This window comes from Oncorhynchus masou, chromosome 17, assembly GCF_036934945.1.
Source record: "Oncorhynchus masou masou isolate Uvic2021 chromosome 17, UVic_Omas_1.1, whole genome shotgun sequence".
Classification (NCBI taxonomy): domain Eukaryota; kingdom Metazoa; phylum Chordata; class Actinopteri; order Salmoniformes; family Salmonidae; genus Oncorhynchus; species Oncorhynchus masou.
The window spans coordinates 34,418,102-34,437,405 of NC_088228.1; the positions used below are offsets into that span (position 1 = coordinate 34,418,102).

At 42.0% G+C, this 19,304-nt stretch overlaps 1 protein-coding gene across 7 annotated transcripts in view; it reads right to left on the reverse strand.

Moving 5' to 3' along the window:
* Nucleotides 1-146: 146 nt before the first annotated feature.
* The window catches only part of LOC135558914 (serine/threonine-protein kinase STK11-like), a 48,032-nt gene continuing 28,874 nt past the window's right edge, over nucleotides 147-19,304 (reverse strand). The window contains exons 5-12 of one of the 7 annotated variants that reach the window (XR_010458415.1): nucleotides 18,678-18,810; nucleotides 18,388-18,524; nucleotides 14,602-14,729; nucleotides 10,707-10,782; nucleotides 5,130-5,326; nucleotides 1,704-1,919; nucleotides 971-1,040; nucleotides 147-783 (exon numbers count right to left, since the gene is read on the reverse strand). Coding sequence is in view for 4 of the 7 variants with exons in the window: in XM_064993139.1 (XP_064849211.1) it covers nucleotides 1,726-1,919; nucleotides 5,130-5,326; nucleotides 10,707-10,782; nucleotides 14,602-14,729; nucleotides 18,388-18,524; nucleotides 18,678-18,810 (865 nt within the window). In the remaining 3 variants the exon portion in view is untranslated. The other 6 variants (XR_010458413.1, XM_064993139.1, XM_064993137.1 and 3 more) reach the window with 6 other exon arrangements.

Consider the following 19,304-nt stretch of genomic DNA (forward strand, 5'->3'; position numbering starts at 1 on the left):
CCCGTCCATGGAAATGTAGTGTTCCCACTAACATCGTGTTGGTGTGAAATAAAACCACAAGGTTTATTCATATGTATAAATAAAACCCTAAAGTATAATGACCACGTGCACCGTCAGAAAAGAAAAAATGGGAGCCAGACAACAAATAGGGTTTGGTTGGGACATGTTCTACATAAATAATTACAAAATATTTATTGGAAAAAAATTAATCAAAACAAAAACGAATGGAAACAAAACACCCCCCCCAACTCACCATCAGCGGTGGTTGTCAAGGTTTTAGTCCATTTGTCTGTCCTTAGTTTTCCTTACTCAAAGCTCCGTACAGCATGCAATTTTACATGGGTAGCACTATCATCATCGTCATCATAGTTTAAATATATACGTGTTCTTTATCAACGTCATTCTTTTTACACATCACAATGTCCATCTTTAAAAACTGCAGTTAGGTTCTGTAAAATAAAAGATGGTCTATAAACTAAACAAACTGGGGCAGGACTCAGAAAAGGTGGGTCTCACACGGCCAGGCCACGCCTCTGGGACAACCAGACAACGGAGGGAGTGAAGGGAAACACAAGCACTTCACACCACGACCCTCGAGGGTAGTCTCTGAGCAGTCTCCATTTCTCTCCTTCTCCCCCTTTCCCGCTCTCTGTCAAGCGCATGGCATCCTTGAAGAAGAGTTTGTAACCGAATGGTTCAGGAGGAAACGTGGGGTACCACATCAGCAGGCTTCTCTCACCATTGCCAAGCACTCCAAAAACAGAAGGACGGGAAAATATGAACCTGGGAGGACAGAGAGAAAGAGAGTTAAAGAGAGGAAGGGCAAGCTTCATTTAGTTCATTTTATTGTACGAGACTATGGCATGACAAATAGGATTATTTATGACATACAGCGACTTAAAAAGGATATTTAAGGGCACACTTTTCCTTATATGAGCATCAAAGGCTTATTTGTCAAACCCGCACGCACACACAAAGTGATCGAGACTTCCCTCTGCCTCCGACAGCACACAGATAAAGCAGCTGAATGATGGCAGACCCTACATGGAGAATGAATAGGGGTTATTTAGAAGAGAGCCGGGCAGGCGGGATCACAGAGAAAATACAGCTGACAGGGAGAGAGGTAGCAACGGACAGAGGGAGAAACAATATCCTGCCTGCACCCCACTCCATCTAGACCAACGAGAGTCATCTCTAGAACAAATTAATACAGACACTGCTGCACATCCTACCAAGTAGCTCTGCAGTCTGTGTGTGCTCGCGAGAGCTTTATGACTGCTAGCGCAAAGGCTAAATGTAAAAGAGATAAGAGGCTTTGTTAGAGGTATGTGTGTGCCATCCTAATGCAGTTGTGAGGTGTGTGTCCGCGTCCTCTCTGAACTTCCGTCTCTGAGAGGATGCCTAGGGAGCAGTGGTGTGATGGAGATGACTCATACAGAAGACAGCTGAATCTCATCAGTTTCTCTCCTCCCTTCCCTCACTGTCTGAGGGTATATGTTTTCCACTCTCCTCCTGTAACTCCCTCCATCGGTCTTCATTTCCCTCCCTCCTTCTGAAGAGAAGACCGAAGGGAAGACTAAGTGCCCCCCCCAGCACAAATGTCTCATTCACAATTCCCTCCATCACTCAGAGGAGTAAATGCTTTTTGAGAGAGTGCAAAAAATATTACACCTACCACATCCAGAATAACATACCCTTCTCACCAGGTGGGTTATTGAGGTGCAGTCATTGCTGTTTGCAGTTGGAGAGCTTGCGTATCTTGCTGGCTGTGGATACTCCTTTGCGGGAGGGGTTGGATGAGGACGAGAACCTGCACTCTGGCTTGGCCTTGCTCTCTGTTCCATTCACACAAACAGGCTTGGCCTGGGCCCGGCTCCGATTCACCTCACCCTCGTCTAAGTCCTCCTCTGGCACCTGGCCTGTGAGTGAGTGAGTGAGAGAGAGGGAATAGAGACTGGTCAACACAGTCACAAACTCATAGTCACAAACTCATAGTTAGACACACACAGAGAGACATATATATAGGCATTTTCCTAATATTTGAAACTTGTTTTATAGATTTTTTTACCTGTTACATTCTGAAACTGTCGTAGTTGTACTGAGCCACGTAAAATGGAGGCCCATCCCCACCACAAAAAAACATTCAAATAGTTATCATACAAATAGGATATGTTTTTTATTTTGTAACATTGTGTGGTGATTTCAGAGGTGGCAACACAGGTCCCACAGAGGCCGGGGGATGGGAATTGTTTTTCTAGGGCCCAGAGTTTCCTGGTGTGGTACTAGGCTAAACTAACAAACTCAGGACCCTAGCTGTAAGGTATGACATAGTAATCAATCAGCTGAAAAAAAAAAACTGACGGGCTATGATGGGACCAGATTATTTGTGTAATCAGGTCATATGGTTTAAAAAATTCCTTGCTCATTAGAGATGAGTAATGTAGGGTATGTAAACATTATATGAAGTGGCATTGTTTAAAGTGGCTAGTGATACATTACATACATTTTTCCATTATTAAAGTGGCTGGAGTTGAGTCAGTATGTTGGCAGCAGCCACTTGATGTTCGTGATGGCTGTTTATAGAAGCTGTTTTTCAGTATCTCGGTCCCCGCTTTGATGCACATGTACTGACCTCGCCTTTTGGATGATAGCGGGGTGAACAGGCAGTGGCTCGGATTGTTGTTGTCCTTGATCTTTTTGGCCTTCCTGTGACATCGGGTGGTGTAGATGTCCTGGAGGCGAGGTAGTTTGCCCCCGGTGATGTGTTGTGCGGACCTCACTACCCTCTGGACAGCCTTATGGTTATGGGCGGTGTAGTTGCATAACCAGGCGGTGATACAAACTGAAAGGATGCTCTCAATTGTGCATCTGTAAAAGTTTGTGAGGGTTTTAGGGGCCAAGCCAAATTTCTTCAGCCTCCTGAGGTTGAAGACATGCTGTTGCGCCGCCTTCATCACACTGTGTGTGTGGGTAGATCTATTCAAATCGTCAGTGATGTGTAAGTCGAGGAACTTGAAGTTTTCCATCTTCTCTACTGCGGTCACATCGATGTGGATAGGGGCGTGTACCCTCTGCTGTTTCCTTCCTTCAGCTCCTTTGTTGACGTTGAGTGAGAGGTTATTTTCCTGGCACCAATCTCCCAGGGCCCTCACCTCCCTATAAGCTGTCTCGTCATTGTTGGTAATCAGGCCAAATACTGTTGTGTCGTCTGCAAACTTGACGATTGACTTGGAGGTGTGCATAGCCACACAGTCATGGGTGAACAGGGAGTACAAGAGGGGGCTGAGCACGTAACCTTGTGGGGCCCCTGCGAAGAGGAGGTGTTGTTTCCTACCTTCGTTTTTAGTCGCAGTTTGCTTTTACCACATGTAATGATTTTCAACATTTTGATACAAATTTCAGCCACACCCGTTGCTGACAGGTGTATAAAATCTAGCACACAACCCTGCAATCTTCATAGACAAACATTAGCAATAGAATGGCCTTACTGAAGAGCTCAGTGACTTTCAACTTGACACCGTCATAGGATGCCCCTTTTCTAACAAGTCAGTTGATCAAATTTCTGCCCTGGTCAACTGTAAGTGAAGTTATTGTGAAGTGGAAACATCTATGAGCTACAATGGCTCAGCCTGAGAAGTGTTAGGCCACACAAGCTCACAAAATGGGACCGCCGAGTGCTGAAGAATGTAAAAATCATCTGTCCTCGTTTGCAACCCTCACTACAGAGTTCCAAAACATCTCAAAGCAACATCAGCACAAGAACTGGAGCTTCATGAAATGGGTTTCCATGGTTGAGCACCAGCGCACATGCCCAATATCCCCATACACTATGCCAAGCGTCGGCTGGAGTGGTGTAAAGCTTGCAGCCATTGGACTACAGAGAGGAAATGGCCCCTTAGCTCCAGTGAAGGGAAATCTTAACGCTACAGCATACAATGACAATCTAGACAATTCTGTGCTTCCAATTTTGTGGCAACAGTTTGGGGAAGGCCCTTTCCTGTTTAAACATGACAATGCCCCTGTGTGCACAAAGCGAGGAAATGGTTTGTCGAGATCGGTGTGGAAGAACTTGACTGGCCTGCACAGAGCCGTGAAACCCATCAAACACCTTTGGGATGAATTGGAATGCCGACTGCGAGCCAGGCCTAGTCGCCCAACATCCGTGTCTAACTTCACTAATGCTTGTGGCTGAATGGATGCAAGTCCCCGCAGCAAAGGGGGACCAACTCCATACTAATGCCAATGATTTTGGAATGAGAGGTTCGACGAGCAGGTGTCCACATACGTTTGGTCATGTAGTGTATTATTAGATAAAGTCAATCACCGCCATTCAAGTTCTCTGCGGCTCCATTGAACAATTTGATTTTTGTAGGTCATCATACTTCAGTGGCAGGGAATACGACGGTTATATTATCAGTCCCTTTGTTGCCAAGCAAGACTTTAATGAAAATAAAGAGAGAAGTCTAGCTAACAAAATCAGAATTCTTCAAGCACTAGGTTTAGGTCCTCTTAAGCCATTATATAACCAAGACTCAGGAAAGATGTGCATTTATTGATTTTCGAGTATAAAACTGTCCAAACTATGAGGCTTGTCCAACCTACAAAATGTCTTTAGTGCAGTAAGGTAATGGAGGTACTATGTTATATTTCCAGTTGAATGGTCCCCCCCGAGCTTTGAACGTTTAACAGTCTAAACTGGTAGCATCAACTTAAAAAAGGACATGGTTAAGCCCCGTCTTTGTGGCATACAGTATTCGAAAAACAACTGAAACATGTAAAGAGAAGGCTGCAACACTGTTCCCCGAAGCCTTTTAAAAACAAACTATAGGCACTTGTGAAGTTCTGATCTATTTTGCTTCCTACTGACTGTAGTCTATCCTCCATCTGAACTCTCCATGCCTTTCCTGAGCCCGCCACCAATCCATGTGTGTGTCTGTTTCTATCACGCTCCCTCTACCTGGCACAGGGATGTCATATACAGTGTCTTCAAAAAGTATTCACTCCAACTATTTCCACATTACTTTGCGTTACAACCTGAATTTAAAATGTATTAAGTTGAGATTTTTTGTCACTGGCCTACACACAAATCCCCAATAAAGTGGAATTATGTAGGGCTCCTCCCTTCTTACCTGGCACAGTGAAGTCCTGAGTGTAGATGATTGTGTCCTCCTGGTCGTAGAGCTCGTCATCGTCGTCCTCCTCGGTGTACCCGTGCAGGTCCTCCAGGTAGGGCACCACCGTCATGCTGCGCCACACGTCCCGGCTCTCCGCGCTGGCAGGGATCGGCACCGGTGGTTCTGTTGGCGGGTGTTTTTTACGTACCCAGCTAAGGGCAGAAGGCAAAGTGGGTGGGTGGGGGGTGGGGGGATTGTATGACTAGTCACTAAACATATCTTGGCAAAAGGTAAGCCAGTATAGCCCGATACCTCTCCAATAGGCTGACCCAACTCAACCAGATATAGAAAGTGTATTTCAGTGTGTGACCAAGGGGGGGGGGGGTTCATGTATGCTTCACTGCTTATATACCCAGCACCATGCTGCTATAAAGACTTTAAATGAGGCACCATCAGAGTCCGTTGTGGAGGGTGTTTCAGCAGGAGGGGTACTGAGGGGGTGATTAGGGTTTCTTTCTCTCGTCCCTCTTGTTCTCTCCCTCGGGTTACTGCCTTTTCCTTTCTCACACACTCTTTCTCTCCCCAAATTGCAAGAGTGCCAAGGACCAGCTAGTGTTGAAATATTGAATAAAATGATACTTGATCTTACTCTGCCGATTGTCCGTGGTGTCGGTCCTTCAGTTGCTAGAAACGTGAGGCAATATCTACAAGAAAGTATTGTTTACCTTTTCAGAGCACCGGTACGAAAGAAATTGCAATTACCTGGAACATGCCCAAAACCAAGAAAACATCTGCAAGACTTCAGTGAGTATGCATGGTTCGCATGAGTGTACTTCAGTATTGTACATGTGTTTTGCTTATGACTGAAGGCACATCTTGATTGCCACACACATAGACCCACTTTTGAAATCGGTGTAGTATTACTTTCCTGTTCATATATTGATCTCAAATTTTGACCAGCTGAGGGACCAGACAATCATCAGATTAAGTTGAAATATAATTTTATTAAACATACGTTACAGATAAGTTGAAGGCACATTTGGTAACTAGACTTCAGCATGCTTTGGCCAGCCTCTCTCCCTCTCTATTCTTCCTCTCCCTCCATACCGTTTATACTAGAAGTCGACCGATTAATCGGTATGGCCGATTAATTAGGGCCGATTTAAAGTTTTCATAACAATCGGTAACCTGCCTTTCTGGACGCCGATTATGGCCAATGACATTGCAATCCACGAGGAGACTGCGTGGCAGGCTGACCACTTGTTACGCAAGTGCAGCATCAAAAGGACCTTGTGGCTGCAAGGAGCCAAGTTAAGTTGCAAGGAAGCTTTAAACTTAATTAACCTCTTACACTTATGGTGGCGCTATTTCATTTTTGGAAGAAAAACGTTCCCGTTTTAAACAAGATATTTTGTCACAAAAAGATGCTCGACTATGCATATAATTGCTACTGTTCGAAAGAAAACACTCTGACGTGTCCAGAAATACAAATATCTTCTCTGTGCGTGCCCTTTAACGTGAGCTTCAGGCAAAACCAAGATGACTTGGCATCCAGGAAATGACAAGGATTTTTGAGGCTCTGTCTTTCATGATCTCCTTATATGGCTGTGAACGCAAGAGGAATGAGTCTGCCCTTTCTGTCGTTTCCCCAAGGTGTCTGCAGCATTGTGACGTATTTGTAGGCAGATCGTTGGAAGATTGACCATAAGAGACCACATTTACCACGTGTCCGCCTGGTGTCCTGCGCCGAAATTGGTGCGCAAAAGTCACCTGCCAGTATTTTTCCATAGGGCACAGACAGAGAAGCAAGCTTCCAAGAACTGCATGTCAATGAAGAGATATGTGAAAAAACACCTTGAGGATTGATTCCAAACAACGTTTGCCATGTTTCGGTCGATATTATGTAGTTAATCCGGAAAAAGTTTCACGTTGTAGGTGACTGCATTTTCGGTTCGTTTTGGTAGCCAGGCGCAATGTAGAAAACGGAACGATTTCTCCTAAACACAGACGCTTTCAGGAAACACTGCGCATTTGGTATGTGGCTGGGAGTCTCCTCATTGAAAACATCAGAAGCTCTTCAAAGGTAAATGATTTTATTTATTTGGTTATCTGGCTTTTGTGAAAATGTTGCGTGCTACATGCTACACAAAATGCTATGCTAGCTTTGCATACTCTTACACAAATTAGTCAATTTCTATGGTTCAAAAGCATATTTTGAAAATCTGAGATGACAGTGTTGTTAAGAAAAGGCTAAGCTTGAGAGCAAACGCATTATTTTAATTTTATTTGCGATTTTCAGAAATCGTTAACGTTGCGTTATGCTAATGAGCCTGAGGCTTAGTCACAATCCCGGATCCGGGATGGGGAGTTTCAAGAGGTTAAAAACAAAACAATGAATTTTCACATAATCACTAGTTAACCTAGTAATATTATCAACCATGTGAAGTTAACAAGCTTGTTTCGCATTGCATATAATCAATGCGGTGCCTGTTAATTTATCATCGAATCACAGCCTACTTCAACTTCGCCAAACAGGTGATGATTTAACAAAAGTGCATTTGCGGAAAAAGCACATACATTGCACAAATGTACCTAACCATAAACATCAACAACTTTCTTAAAATCAATACACAAGTATATATTTTTAATCCTGCATATGTAGTTAAAATAAATTAATGTTAGCAGGCAATATTAACTAGGGAAATTGTGTCACTTCTTGCATTCTGTGCAAGCAGAGTCAGCAGCAGTTTGGACCGCTTGGCTCATTGCAAACTGTGTAAAGACAGTAATTCATTTGCCAGGATTTTACATAATTATGACAACATTGAAGGTTGTGCAATGTAACAGCAATATTTAGACTTACGGTTGCCACTTGTTCGATAAAATACGGAACGTTTCCGTATTTCACTGAAAGAATAAACGTTTTGTTTTCGAAATGATATTTTCTGGATTTTATATTAATGACCAAAGGCTCATATTTCTGTGTTTTTATTATATTAGAATTAAGTATATGATTTGATATTTGATAGATCAGTCTCACTGAGCGGTGGTAGGGAGCAGCAGGCTCGTAAGGATTCATTCAAACAGCACTTTACTGCGTTTGCTAAGAACTGCTGGCAATGCCTGATGCACAGTGCTGTTTATGACTTCAAGCCTATCAACTCCTGAGATTAGGCTAACAATTCTAAAGTGCCTAATAGAACATCCAATGGTCAAAAGGTATATGATATACAAATGGTATAGAGAGAAATAGTCATATAATTCCTATAATAACTACAACCTAAAACTTCTTAACTGGGAATATTGAAGACTCATGTTAAAAGGAACCACCACAGCTTTCATATGTTCTGAGCAAGGAACTTAAACGTTAGCTTTTTTTTAAATGCCACATATTGCACTTTTACTTTCTTCTCCAACACTGTGTTTTTGCATCATTTAAACCAAATTGAACATGTTTCATTACTCATTTCAGACTAAATTGATTTTTATGTATTAAGTTAAAATAAAAAAAAAGTGTTCATTGTTCACTCAGCATTGTTGTAATTGTCATTATTACAAATATATCTATATTTTTTAAGTTGGCCAATTAAATCGGTATCGGCTTTTGTTGGTCCTCCAATGGGTATCGGCGTTGAAAAATCATAAATCGGTCGTCCTCCAGTTTATACTTTCCTAGCCCACTGATGTTGTCGGAGCATCTTGTCGGTATCAACGAGCATGCAACAAATCATAATATTAAGCATATGTTTGGAGGTCTAATCATTTCAAGGCTATTAATTTCACAGAGGAAAATACAACCGTACGCACACACATCACAAGGATGAAATAGACCGTATTACAGGGCTTGAAATAAACTTTTTTTTTGGCCAATTTGGAAAAGTAGGACAGATTTCTGACTTTTCCAAAAGCTCAAATTTCTTGTCCCCCAACAACAAATGGTCCAACACCGTGAGCCAAAAAGATGACTGAAAATTGGAATTAATTATTACTGATATTGACTTCAACGCAAGGTAGCCAACTTAGACATGTGTGTTGATCTATTTCTATGCTAAAATATTCTGTTTTCATGAAGATCTTGACAACATAGAAGTTACTTTTCAAGTAGGCTATTCTAAAAATATTTCCGTTACGGCCAGTATTGCATAGTGGAGAATTCCAGCTTTCCAATGGTGTCAGAATTATTTCTCGACAACAGATTTTCAGCACTTGAGACAGTTTATAACCAGAGTATGCAGCATTGGTTTCATCAACTGCACACTCGTAACAACTGAGTGTCTGCCATTTGCAGTTATACACAAGTGGTGGTGGAAGGTTTTTTAGGACATCACACATGACAATGATATTAATACATGCTAATAGCTAAATAGTTAACTAGCAAGATAACCAATTCAAAACATTGTGTAGTTTGGCTGGTTATCTTGATAGTCTGTTGTATATCATTATTTTACCTGCTACTGCAATGTCTCTCTCGCTCTCTCTTTTGGCAATGGCTCACACCCAGGTGATGCACACACCATTACTTTTTCATTGCTGACCAAACATTTGCTATAACTGGTCAACTAACTCACTAACTAGCAATGGATATCAACAAATGTGTACACTTTGATCTAGACTAACTGACAATAAAAATCATGCGACTTCATATCATTGAAAGACTGCTCGTGCCTATCAATGCTGGCCTACAATAATTCTACTCCGATAAGCTCTGGAGAGATTGGGAGGACAGTGTGCAACACACTGACATTATGATCGAATTGTGATTGGAGCAGCCTAATTGTTTGATATTGTGATTCTTGAGTGATTTATTTGATTTGTTCATTCTGACAAATTAAAATCTATAATTTGCTTGTCCCAAAGAAATGGTACTTTCCCTGGACAAGTGTTAATGTCGAGCCTGCTTATTGCATACTAATAAAAACAAATATTTTTTTATTTTATTTTTATTTTACCTTTACTAACCAGGCAAGTCAGTTAAGAACAAATTCTTATTTTCAATGACGGCCTGGGAACAGTGGGTTAATTGCCTGTTCAGGGGCAGAACGACAGCTCGGGGGTTCGAACTCGTAACCTTCCGGTTACTAGTCCAACGCTCTAACCACTAGGCTATGACTTCTCGGTTTCTAGCGTGCCATTACTTGTTTATTTCATTTTGAAGCATCTAGACTGCACCATAAGGTGTGCTAACATTCCTATTTTCTGAAGAAGATATCTCCATTTTATATCTGAACTCTCCCCAAGGCAAAACATCTAATTGTCTGAGGTTCTTAGAGAAACTCATAGCTTGAGATGTGTGATAAATAGTGCCCATCCCTTTGCCTCCTCAGGTCTCAGGCAGTCTGTCTTTGATGCTGGAGCAGTAGAACCAGAGAACCACAACATAATCATTCTAATTCTCTGTGTGGAACACTAGAACAGTCTGGATGAACAGTGACTTCAAGGCATAGCTGAGGGCAAAGAGGGCACATGGACTGGAGTATTGTCAGGGTCAATTCCATTTCAGTTCAATCGAATCAGAAGATGAATGGAATCGAACTGAAGACTTGGAAGGTGTCATTTAGGCTATTTTCAACATGGATTACTTCAGTCACTTACTTGTGTTGCCTTATGTGCTGTATTGAAAACCTCTTGACGGGATCATATTCAAGCATTCCTGGAGAAGACAAAGGAGCTAAATGTAAGAACACAGGAGTGGAAAAGGGAGATAAAAAAGGGGGAAATAGGAATAATTATGGTGGAAGAGTACATATTTACAGTGCATTCGGAAAGAATTCAGACCTCTTCCCTTTTTCCACATTTCCTTACGTTACAGCCTTATTCTCAAATGGATCACACACAATACCCCGTAATGACGCGAAAACAGAATTATACATTTTTGCAAATTTATTAGCTTATTTAGATACATTTTCAGACCCTTCGCTATGAGACTAGAAATTGAGCTCATGTGCATCCTGTTTCCATTGATCATCCTTGAGATGTTTCTACAACTTGATTGAAGTCCACCTGTGGTAAATTCAATTGATTGGCCATGATTTGGAAAGGCACACAACGGTCTATATAAGGTCTCACAGTTGACAGTACATGTCAGAGCAAAAACCAAGCCATGAGATCGAAGGAATTGTCCTTAGAGCTTCGAGGCAGGATTGTGTCGAGGCACAGATCTGGAAGAAGTTTGGAACCACCAAGACTCTTACTAGAGCTGGCCCGCGAGGTCGAACTGGTGGGGCGGCAGGGTAGCCTAGTGGTTAGAGCGTTGGACTAGTAACCGGAAGGTTGCAAGTTCAAACCCCCGAGCTGACAAGGTACAAATATGTCGTTCTGCCCCTGAACAGGCAGTTAACCCACTGTTCCTAGGCCGTCATTGAAAATAAGAATTTGTTCTTAACCGATTTGCCTAGTTAAATAAAGGTAAAATTAAATTAAAATAAAAAACTGAGCCACTGGGGGAGAAAGGCCTCACTTCAGGGAAGTGATCAAGAATCCGATGGTCACGGACAGAGCTCCTCTTTGGAGATCTTCAGAAGGACAACCATCTCTGCAGCACTCCACCAATTAGGCCTTTATGCCAGAGAGGCCAGACGGAAGCCACTCTTCAGTAAAAGCACATGACAGACCGCTTGGAGTTTGCCAAAATGCACCGAAAGTCTCTCTGACCATGAGAAACAAGATTCTATGGTCTGATGAAGCCACGATTGAACTCTTTGGCGTGAACGCCAAGCGTCACATCTGGAGGAAACCTGGCACCATCCCTACAGTAAAGCATGGTGGTGCCAGTATCATGCTGTGGGGATGTTTTTCAGCAGCAGGGACTGGAAGACTAGTCAGGATCGAGGGAAAGATGAACGGTGCAAAGTACAGAGATCCTTGATGAAAACCTGCTCCAGCACGCTCAAGACCTCAGACTGGTGCTAAGGTTCACCTTCCAACAGTACAATGACCCTAAGCACACAGCCAAGACAATGCAGGAGTGGCTTCGGGACAAGTCTCTGAAAGTCCTAGACTGTCCAAGCCAGAGCCCAGACTTGAACCCGATCAAACATCACTGGAGAGACCTGAAAATGGCTGTGCAGCAATGCTCCCCATCCAACCTGACAGAGCTTGAGAGGATCTGCAAAGAAGAATGAGAGAAACTCCCCAAATACAGGTGTGCCAAGCTTTTAGCGTCATACCCAATAAGACTTGAGGCTGTAATCGCTGCCAAAGTTGCTTCAACAAAGTACTGAGTAAAGGGTCTGAATACTTATGTAAATGTAATATCAGTTTTCTATTCTTAATACATTTGCAACCATTTGTTTTGATTTGCCATTATGGGGTATTGTGTGTAGACTGATGAGGAAAAACAACAATTTAATACATTTTAGAATAAGGCTGTTGGGTAACAAAATGTGGAAAAAGTCAAGGGGTCTGAATACTTTCCGAATGCACTGTAGGCCTGCCTAAGTTACGGTATTAAGACTAAACAGGATGGGCTCTTAGGCCTACAGCTTGATGGTGGTTATACAAGGCTGCTCTAATAAGCCTACTAATGATAATGACATTACTTATTATTATAATGATGATCATAATAGTAATTATAATAATAAGGTGATCAAGGAAAGAGGGTTATTATTACAATAATGAATATAAATCAGACAATTTGGATAATACCAGAGAGGCTGGTCTAACAATAAAACGTGTAAAAGCATAGCAAAGATTAAAAACTAACGAATTTGTGAAATTGTTGCGTGAGGCTCGGTGCTCACGGGATCAGTGGGCTATTAAAACAAACCACTCAAACAGGCAACAGAAGCAGGATCTGTCTTACTTCTGTAGCTATGGATGGTTTATAAAGCCAGGCACATTTAACAGTTAGGCTGATGATTACAGACCTAATTAAGTTGGGGTTTCCTCTCTCCTCACTGTTCTTAGACAATTAAGTCTAGGGCTGTTTTCTCATCTCCCAATTCTGCTGCTGCTTCCGCCGCATCGTTCTCAAAGCCAATATGCTGGGTAACTTTGCTATTTTGCACTTGGCAACAAGGTCTAGGAAAAGGCAACAATTCAACAGCACACTGATGTGTGTCAGAACAGCAACCACTATCCAATGCGGGAGAAAGCACATGTTATAAAATAATATTGTTTTTATTTTGTGTTGCACAATTGTTCGTACATAATAACCACATACAATTTCAGTAGCACATCTCTTAGACTGATGGACTGTGCCATCCATAATATATAGTGCCAAAACATTTATTAACCTACACTAACAGTCATTCCAATTAGGTCCCAAAAAATAACTAATGCTTTTTCAATGCCATAGCCGTGTAGAGCTATCAGCATGACTACGTTAATGGGTTCTACTTTCTACAGGTTGGGGGAGGTACGCCATGCGTGCTGATGGCATTCATGGGCGTGGTGAAGGACACCTTTGTGCCAGGCAGCGAGTTTATTTTAGAGACGCTAATTGCAGGCTGGCTCTTAGAACTGGGCTGCGTCACCATACACATACACATCACTACATACACACATATCTAAACATACAAGCAGGCATGCGCACAGACACGTCAAGAGGAAATGGACAGTCAGATAATGGTGGTCTGCATTAATGACAGTGCTGACTAGAGAAATATCAAACCAATTTCTATTACTATTTTTAAGCTTGCATTGCTTTGACTAAAAAGAAGTTCAACAAAGGGAAAAAAAGTATCTGTTCTGAATCTAGTCTCATTCACAAAATGCGTGTGGGTCTTTTGCGAAAGCTATGATGAGCTTGCAGACAAACCTCATCTGCATCAGAGATAAACCTTTGACTTGTCCTACACTACCCATTAAATTAATTGCCTAAACCCTTCAATATCAATCAGATCAACTTTCAATGTCACAGAGGAAACCACTAGTGTATATGCACGCACACGTGAACTTAGTTCAAAATTATTTAATCCCCGGGGTGTGTGTATCTAGACTGCACCACAAGGCATGCTAACATTCCTCTTTCTGAAGAAGATATCTCCCTTTTATATCTTAAGTCTCCAAGGCCAAATCTCATTGTCTGAGGTTCTACCATATGCGTAGTCCACTTCTGTTCCTATGTCAATTGGAAAGTGATAGCGGCAGGGTTGTTCAGAGGAATTTTAATAGAGTGTATGATAGGTTACAGGCTTCTGATGCAGAGGAGACAGATGGAGTCAACGTCATGGTGCCATCTACTGGACAAGCTCAGAAAATACCACAGGCCATTTCTCAATGTATTCCAGTGATTCCCCTAACACACAATGGTGGCCAACTCCTGTCCGGGATAGATAGCGGGTGCAGGCTTTTGTTCCAGCCCAGCACTAACATTCAATTATAGGCCATCAGTAGTTGAAAGTCGGGTGCATTTGAGTTGACCTGGAAGAAAGCTCTCACCTTTACTCTCCATGACCGGAGAAAGCCACTGACTAACGGCTGTGTAAAAGCCTCGAGCTAAATCAACTTTTAATTCAGAGATGGTCTTCATCATGGTCATCCTCACCTTGCAATAGGTCTGACAGGGCAGGCCCGCACTCTTCTGGAACACTGTAGTCTCCCTTCCCAATGTTCTCAAATAGCTTATAGATGTTGTCCCCTTCAAACGGATAAAGACTCGTCGTAATGTTGTATCTACGGCATGGAAAAAGGGAAACAGGCAAGACATCACATATTATGAGTTTGAGACTTCATATCTGAGATCTGTTAACTTGCATGGTCTATGACCTGGTATAATTACCTCTCAAAATGATAATACAAAGAATGCCGTTGAAAATACACAGTGTAAAAAACATTAAGGACCCCCCTGCCCTCAGAACAGCCTCAAATCATCGGGGCATTTGTATTAACTAGGGATCCCCTTTTGCTGTTGCCAAGGCAGCAGCTACTCTTCCTGGGGTCCAATCACATTAAGGCACTTACATCACACATAAAACAAAAGACAAACAGTAAATCATAACAATATTACACCACTACAATATAATACCACTGTGCATGTGCTTGTACCAGTGTGTGTCTCTTTAGTCCCCGCTGTTCCATTAAGTGTATTTTTATCTTTAAAAAAATAAATAAATCTGATTCTACTGCTTGCATCAGTTACTGGATGTGGAATAGAGTTTCACGTAGTCATGGCGCTATGTAAAACTGTGCGTCTCCCATCGTTTGTTCTGGACTTGGGGATTGTGAAGAGACCTCTAGTGGAACATGCATGGGTGTCAGAGCTGTGTGTTTGTAGATTAAACAGACAGCTCGGTACATTCAGCTGGTAAAAACTTCATCACTACTTGGTTTTTGTAAGTCGTCATCTCTGCTCCACTTTAAGCCATGAGAGATTGACAGGCATATCATTAATGTTAGCTCTCCGTGTACATTTAAGGGCCAGCCGTGCAGCCCTGTTCTGAGCCAATTGTACATTTCTTAAGTTCCTCTTTGTGGCACCTGTCCACACGACTGAACAGTAGTCCAGGAGCGACAAGACTAGGGCCTGCAGGACCTGCCTTGTTGATAGTGTTGTTAAGGCAGAGCAGCGCTTTATTATGGACAGACTTCTCCCCATATTAGCTACTGTTGTATCAACATGTTTTGACGATGTCAGTTTACAATCAAGGGTTACTCCAAGCAGTTTAGTCACCCCAACCTGCTCAATTTCCACAACATTTAGTTGAGGTGTAGGGCCGAGTGAATGAGTTGTCCCAAATACAATGCTTTTAGTTTTTAGAGATATTTAGGAATAACATATTCCTGCCACCCATTCTGAAACTAACTGCAGCTCATTAAGTGTTGCAATAATTTAAGTCGCTGTTGTGTATAGTGTTGAGTCATCTGCATACATATCATTTTACTTAAAGCATGTCATTAGTAATTATTGAAAAAGTAAGGGGTTAGACCACTGCCCTGGGGAATTCCTGACTGTACCTGGATTATGTTGGAGGCTTCCATTAAAGAACACCCTCTGTGTTCTGTTAGCTGTCTAACTCATTATCCAGAATAAATCAGGGGGAGTAAACCAAAACACATGTTTTTCCTGCAGCAGACTATGATCGAGAATGTCAAAAAGCCACACCGATGTCTAACAAGACAGCTCCAGCAATCTTTTAATCATCAATTTCTCTCAATCGGCCATTTGTGTAAGTACTGTGCTTGTTGAATGTCCTTCCCTATAAGCCTGCTGAAGTCTGTTGTCAATTAAAAATGTACTGTTAAATAGCATTGCATCAGACAATTGTTCCAAAAGTTTACAAAAACGTTGGTAATAAGGCTGATTTGTCAGCCTTTTGAGCAAGTAAAGGGGGCTTTACTAGTCCTGGGTAGCAGAATAACTTTTGCTTCCCTCCAGGCCTGAGGGCACACACTTTCTAGTGGCTTATATTGAAGATATGTCAAATAGGAGTGGCAATATCGTACGCTATTATCATCCGTAATTTACCATCCAAGCTGTCAGGTGGCTTATCATTGTTGAAAAACAATCATTTTTTCACCTCTTCCACACTCAATTTTACAGAAATGAAAATTACAATGCTTGCCTTTCATAATTAGGTCAGTTATACTTGGATGTGTAGTGTCGGCGTTTGACGCTGGCATGTCATTCCTAAGTTTCCCAATCTTGCCAATGAAAAATCATTACAATAGTTTGCAATATCAGTGGGTTTTGTGATGAATGGACTCTACAGGGTGTCGAAAGTGTTTCACAGGTATGCTAGCCAATGTTGACTCCAAAGCTTCCCACAGTTGTGTTAAGGCAGAGCAACGCTTTATTATGGACAGACTTCTCCCCATCTTAACTGAGTATATACTACAAGTACATTTTTGTATACTGTAAATGAACGGTATGCTTTCAGTTGAGCGTATTAGCTCTTCACATGTCTACCGGAAGTTGATGCTGTTGCTATGCATCCTTTTGCTAGCGAGTTAGCATAACAAATTACTAGTTAGACATTTTATTTATTCAATCTGGAGTGCCAGAGTACGCTCATATTCAGAGCCTTGTCAGATTGCCCGTTTGTAAATTCAGAGCCTTTCCCTGTCGGAGCGCACACTGGACGCTCGGGCTGAGAAGTAGAGTTTATTTGAGCATTCTGACCATACAATGGCAGTCAAGCACCCAAGCTAACGTTGGCTAGCTTGCTAGCTACTTCCAGACACAAACGAGACCACTGACCATTTTACTCGCCCTAGCAGAACTGGTAGTATCATGTTATCCTGAGAGTTGGTGACTGTGCTGCTGGCAACAATTTAATTACTTTTCCCCCAACGTTTAGTGACACCGGCTATATTCAACGGGTGTTGAGAACTCTTAATTTAATTATTCTGCGCTCTGGTACACTCAGACGAGAGTCCTCTGAAATTGTAGTAGATAGCCAGAGCAAATTTACGAAAGCACCCGAATGTCAATTGCGAACACACACCGACTATAAAATTTAGCTAAGCTAAGAATGATGGGAATAATCAAGTCAATAAACGTTGGGGAGTTAGCCTATAGTTAATATACTGGCAAGTTCGATGTATAAGTAGCCAACTAACGTTAGGTAGCTAGCTAACAACATACCAATACATCCTGCTGTAACACTTATGTGGTTCGTAAGGACAGCGCAGCAAACAAATTGTCAGCCAATATAACATGTAAGGTAACCTGTTTTAAAAGGCATTACTTTATTACATTGCTCAACATTTTCTTAACATCTGTCATAATTAGTTAAAGCAACTCATTTGTATCCGCTCTCGTATTGCGACTGCCTATTTTCCGATATTTTCTTCAAATCTGGAAATGATGTGAAGCCACGGCCATTTCCTGAATTATGGGCCCTAAAGTACGGAAATAGTGTCCTCTGCGTGTATACTTCATATATTTTGGTGAATTTAGTACGACATCCGGGAACTTTTGGCATACTAACTATATCCATACTATGACCAAAAAGCATACTATATATTAAATTCACGTCACAAATAGTATGGTTAGTGCAGTTAGTACGAACATTCGAACACAGTTCATGTCTCAATTGCCTAAAGGCTTAAAAATCCTTCTTTAACCCGTTTCCTCCCCTTCATCTACACTGAATGAAGGTGATTTAACAAGGGACATCAATAAGGGTCATAGCTTTTACTTGGATTCACCTGGTCAGTCGATGTCATGGAAAGAGTAGATCTCTTGTACACTCAGTGTATGTTGGACAGATAGGTAATCAAAGAGCTCGGTGGAGCCATTTTCATTACTATTGATTATCCTTCCAGATCAACAGAAGGTGCTGAGCTAGGGGTCAGGGTGGACTTGGACATTGCAATGGCTATTACTCACAGTGTGATGCCTGCGGACCAGATGTCCACTTTGAACCCTGAAAAGGTGTCCAGGCCATTGGCGATCTCGGGGGGCTGGAACGCCGGCGAGCCCTGACTCGTACGACACGTGTCATCCTCTGCAAACGGGTGCAGAGCCTGGTGGGGGGGGGGGAAGCGAGAGATAGGGAGAAAAGGCTCAAAATCAGCGGGAAGAATGATGTCTGCATAATGTAGTTAACAACATGCATATCCCTAACAATAGGTAATATACAGGTAAAGGTGACTGAGGTAAGTGAGATGACATCTCACCTCTGCCACGCCCAGGTCGGAGATCTTGAGTGCCCCGTCGGTAGTCAGAAGCAGATTTCCTGGTTTAATGTCCTTGTGAACGATTCCCTGGCTGTGCAAATATTCAAGGCCATCTAACAGCTGTAAAAAGTACCTGAGAGGGAGGGAGGGTTAATAATAAAATCCTACAAGACAAGTCAGTACACCACATTAGCTCTACGGTGAATCCTAACTTGAGATCTGTGCACACCACAAACAACTTGATATTTTGCATAAATCAAAACATCAGTGCATAATTTACACGACACGATGTATCGATCCAAGCAATCTAATAGGTCTTTTAATCAAGTGTGACTATAAATTAGTGTTTAAAGGCCCAATGCAGCCGTTATATATCAACTAATTTCTGGGTAACAATTAACCCTCATACAACCGACTGGGGTCATTTTGAACCCAGAGGCATATTTTATATCATAGCCAATAGGTGGTTTATTCAATTCTTCAAAATGTTAATGACCTTGTCAATGAACTTGTTCTTAATAAATATACATAAATTGCTTAGTGTTTCTGTATAAAGACTCCAGTCTTTTGGGGTCATTTTGACCACAGCCAAAAGTGTTCTCCTCAGGCCTGAAAATTAGAGCCCGG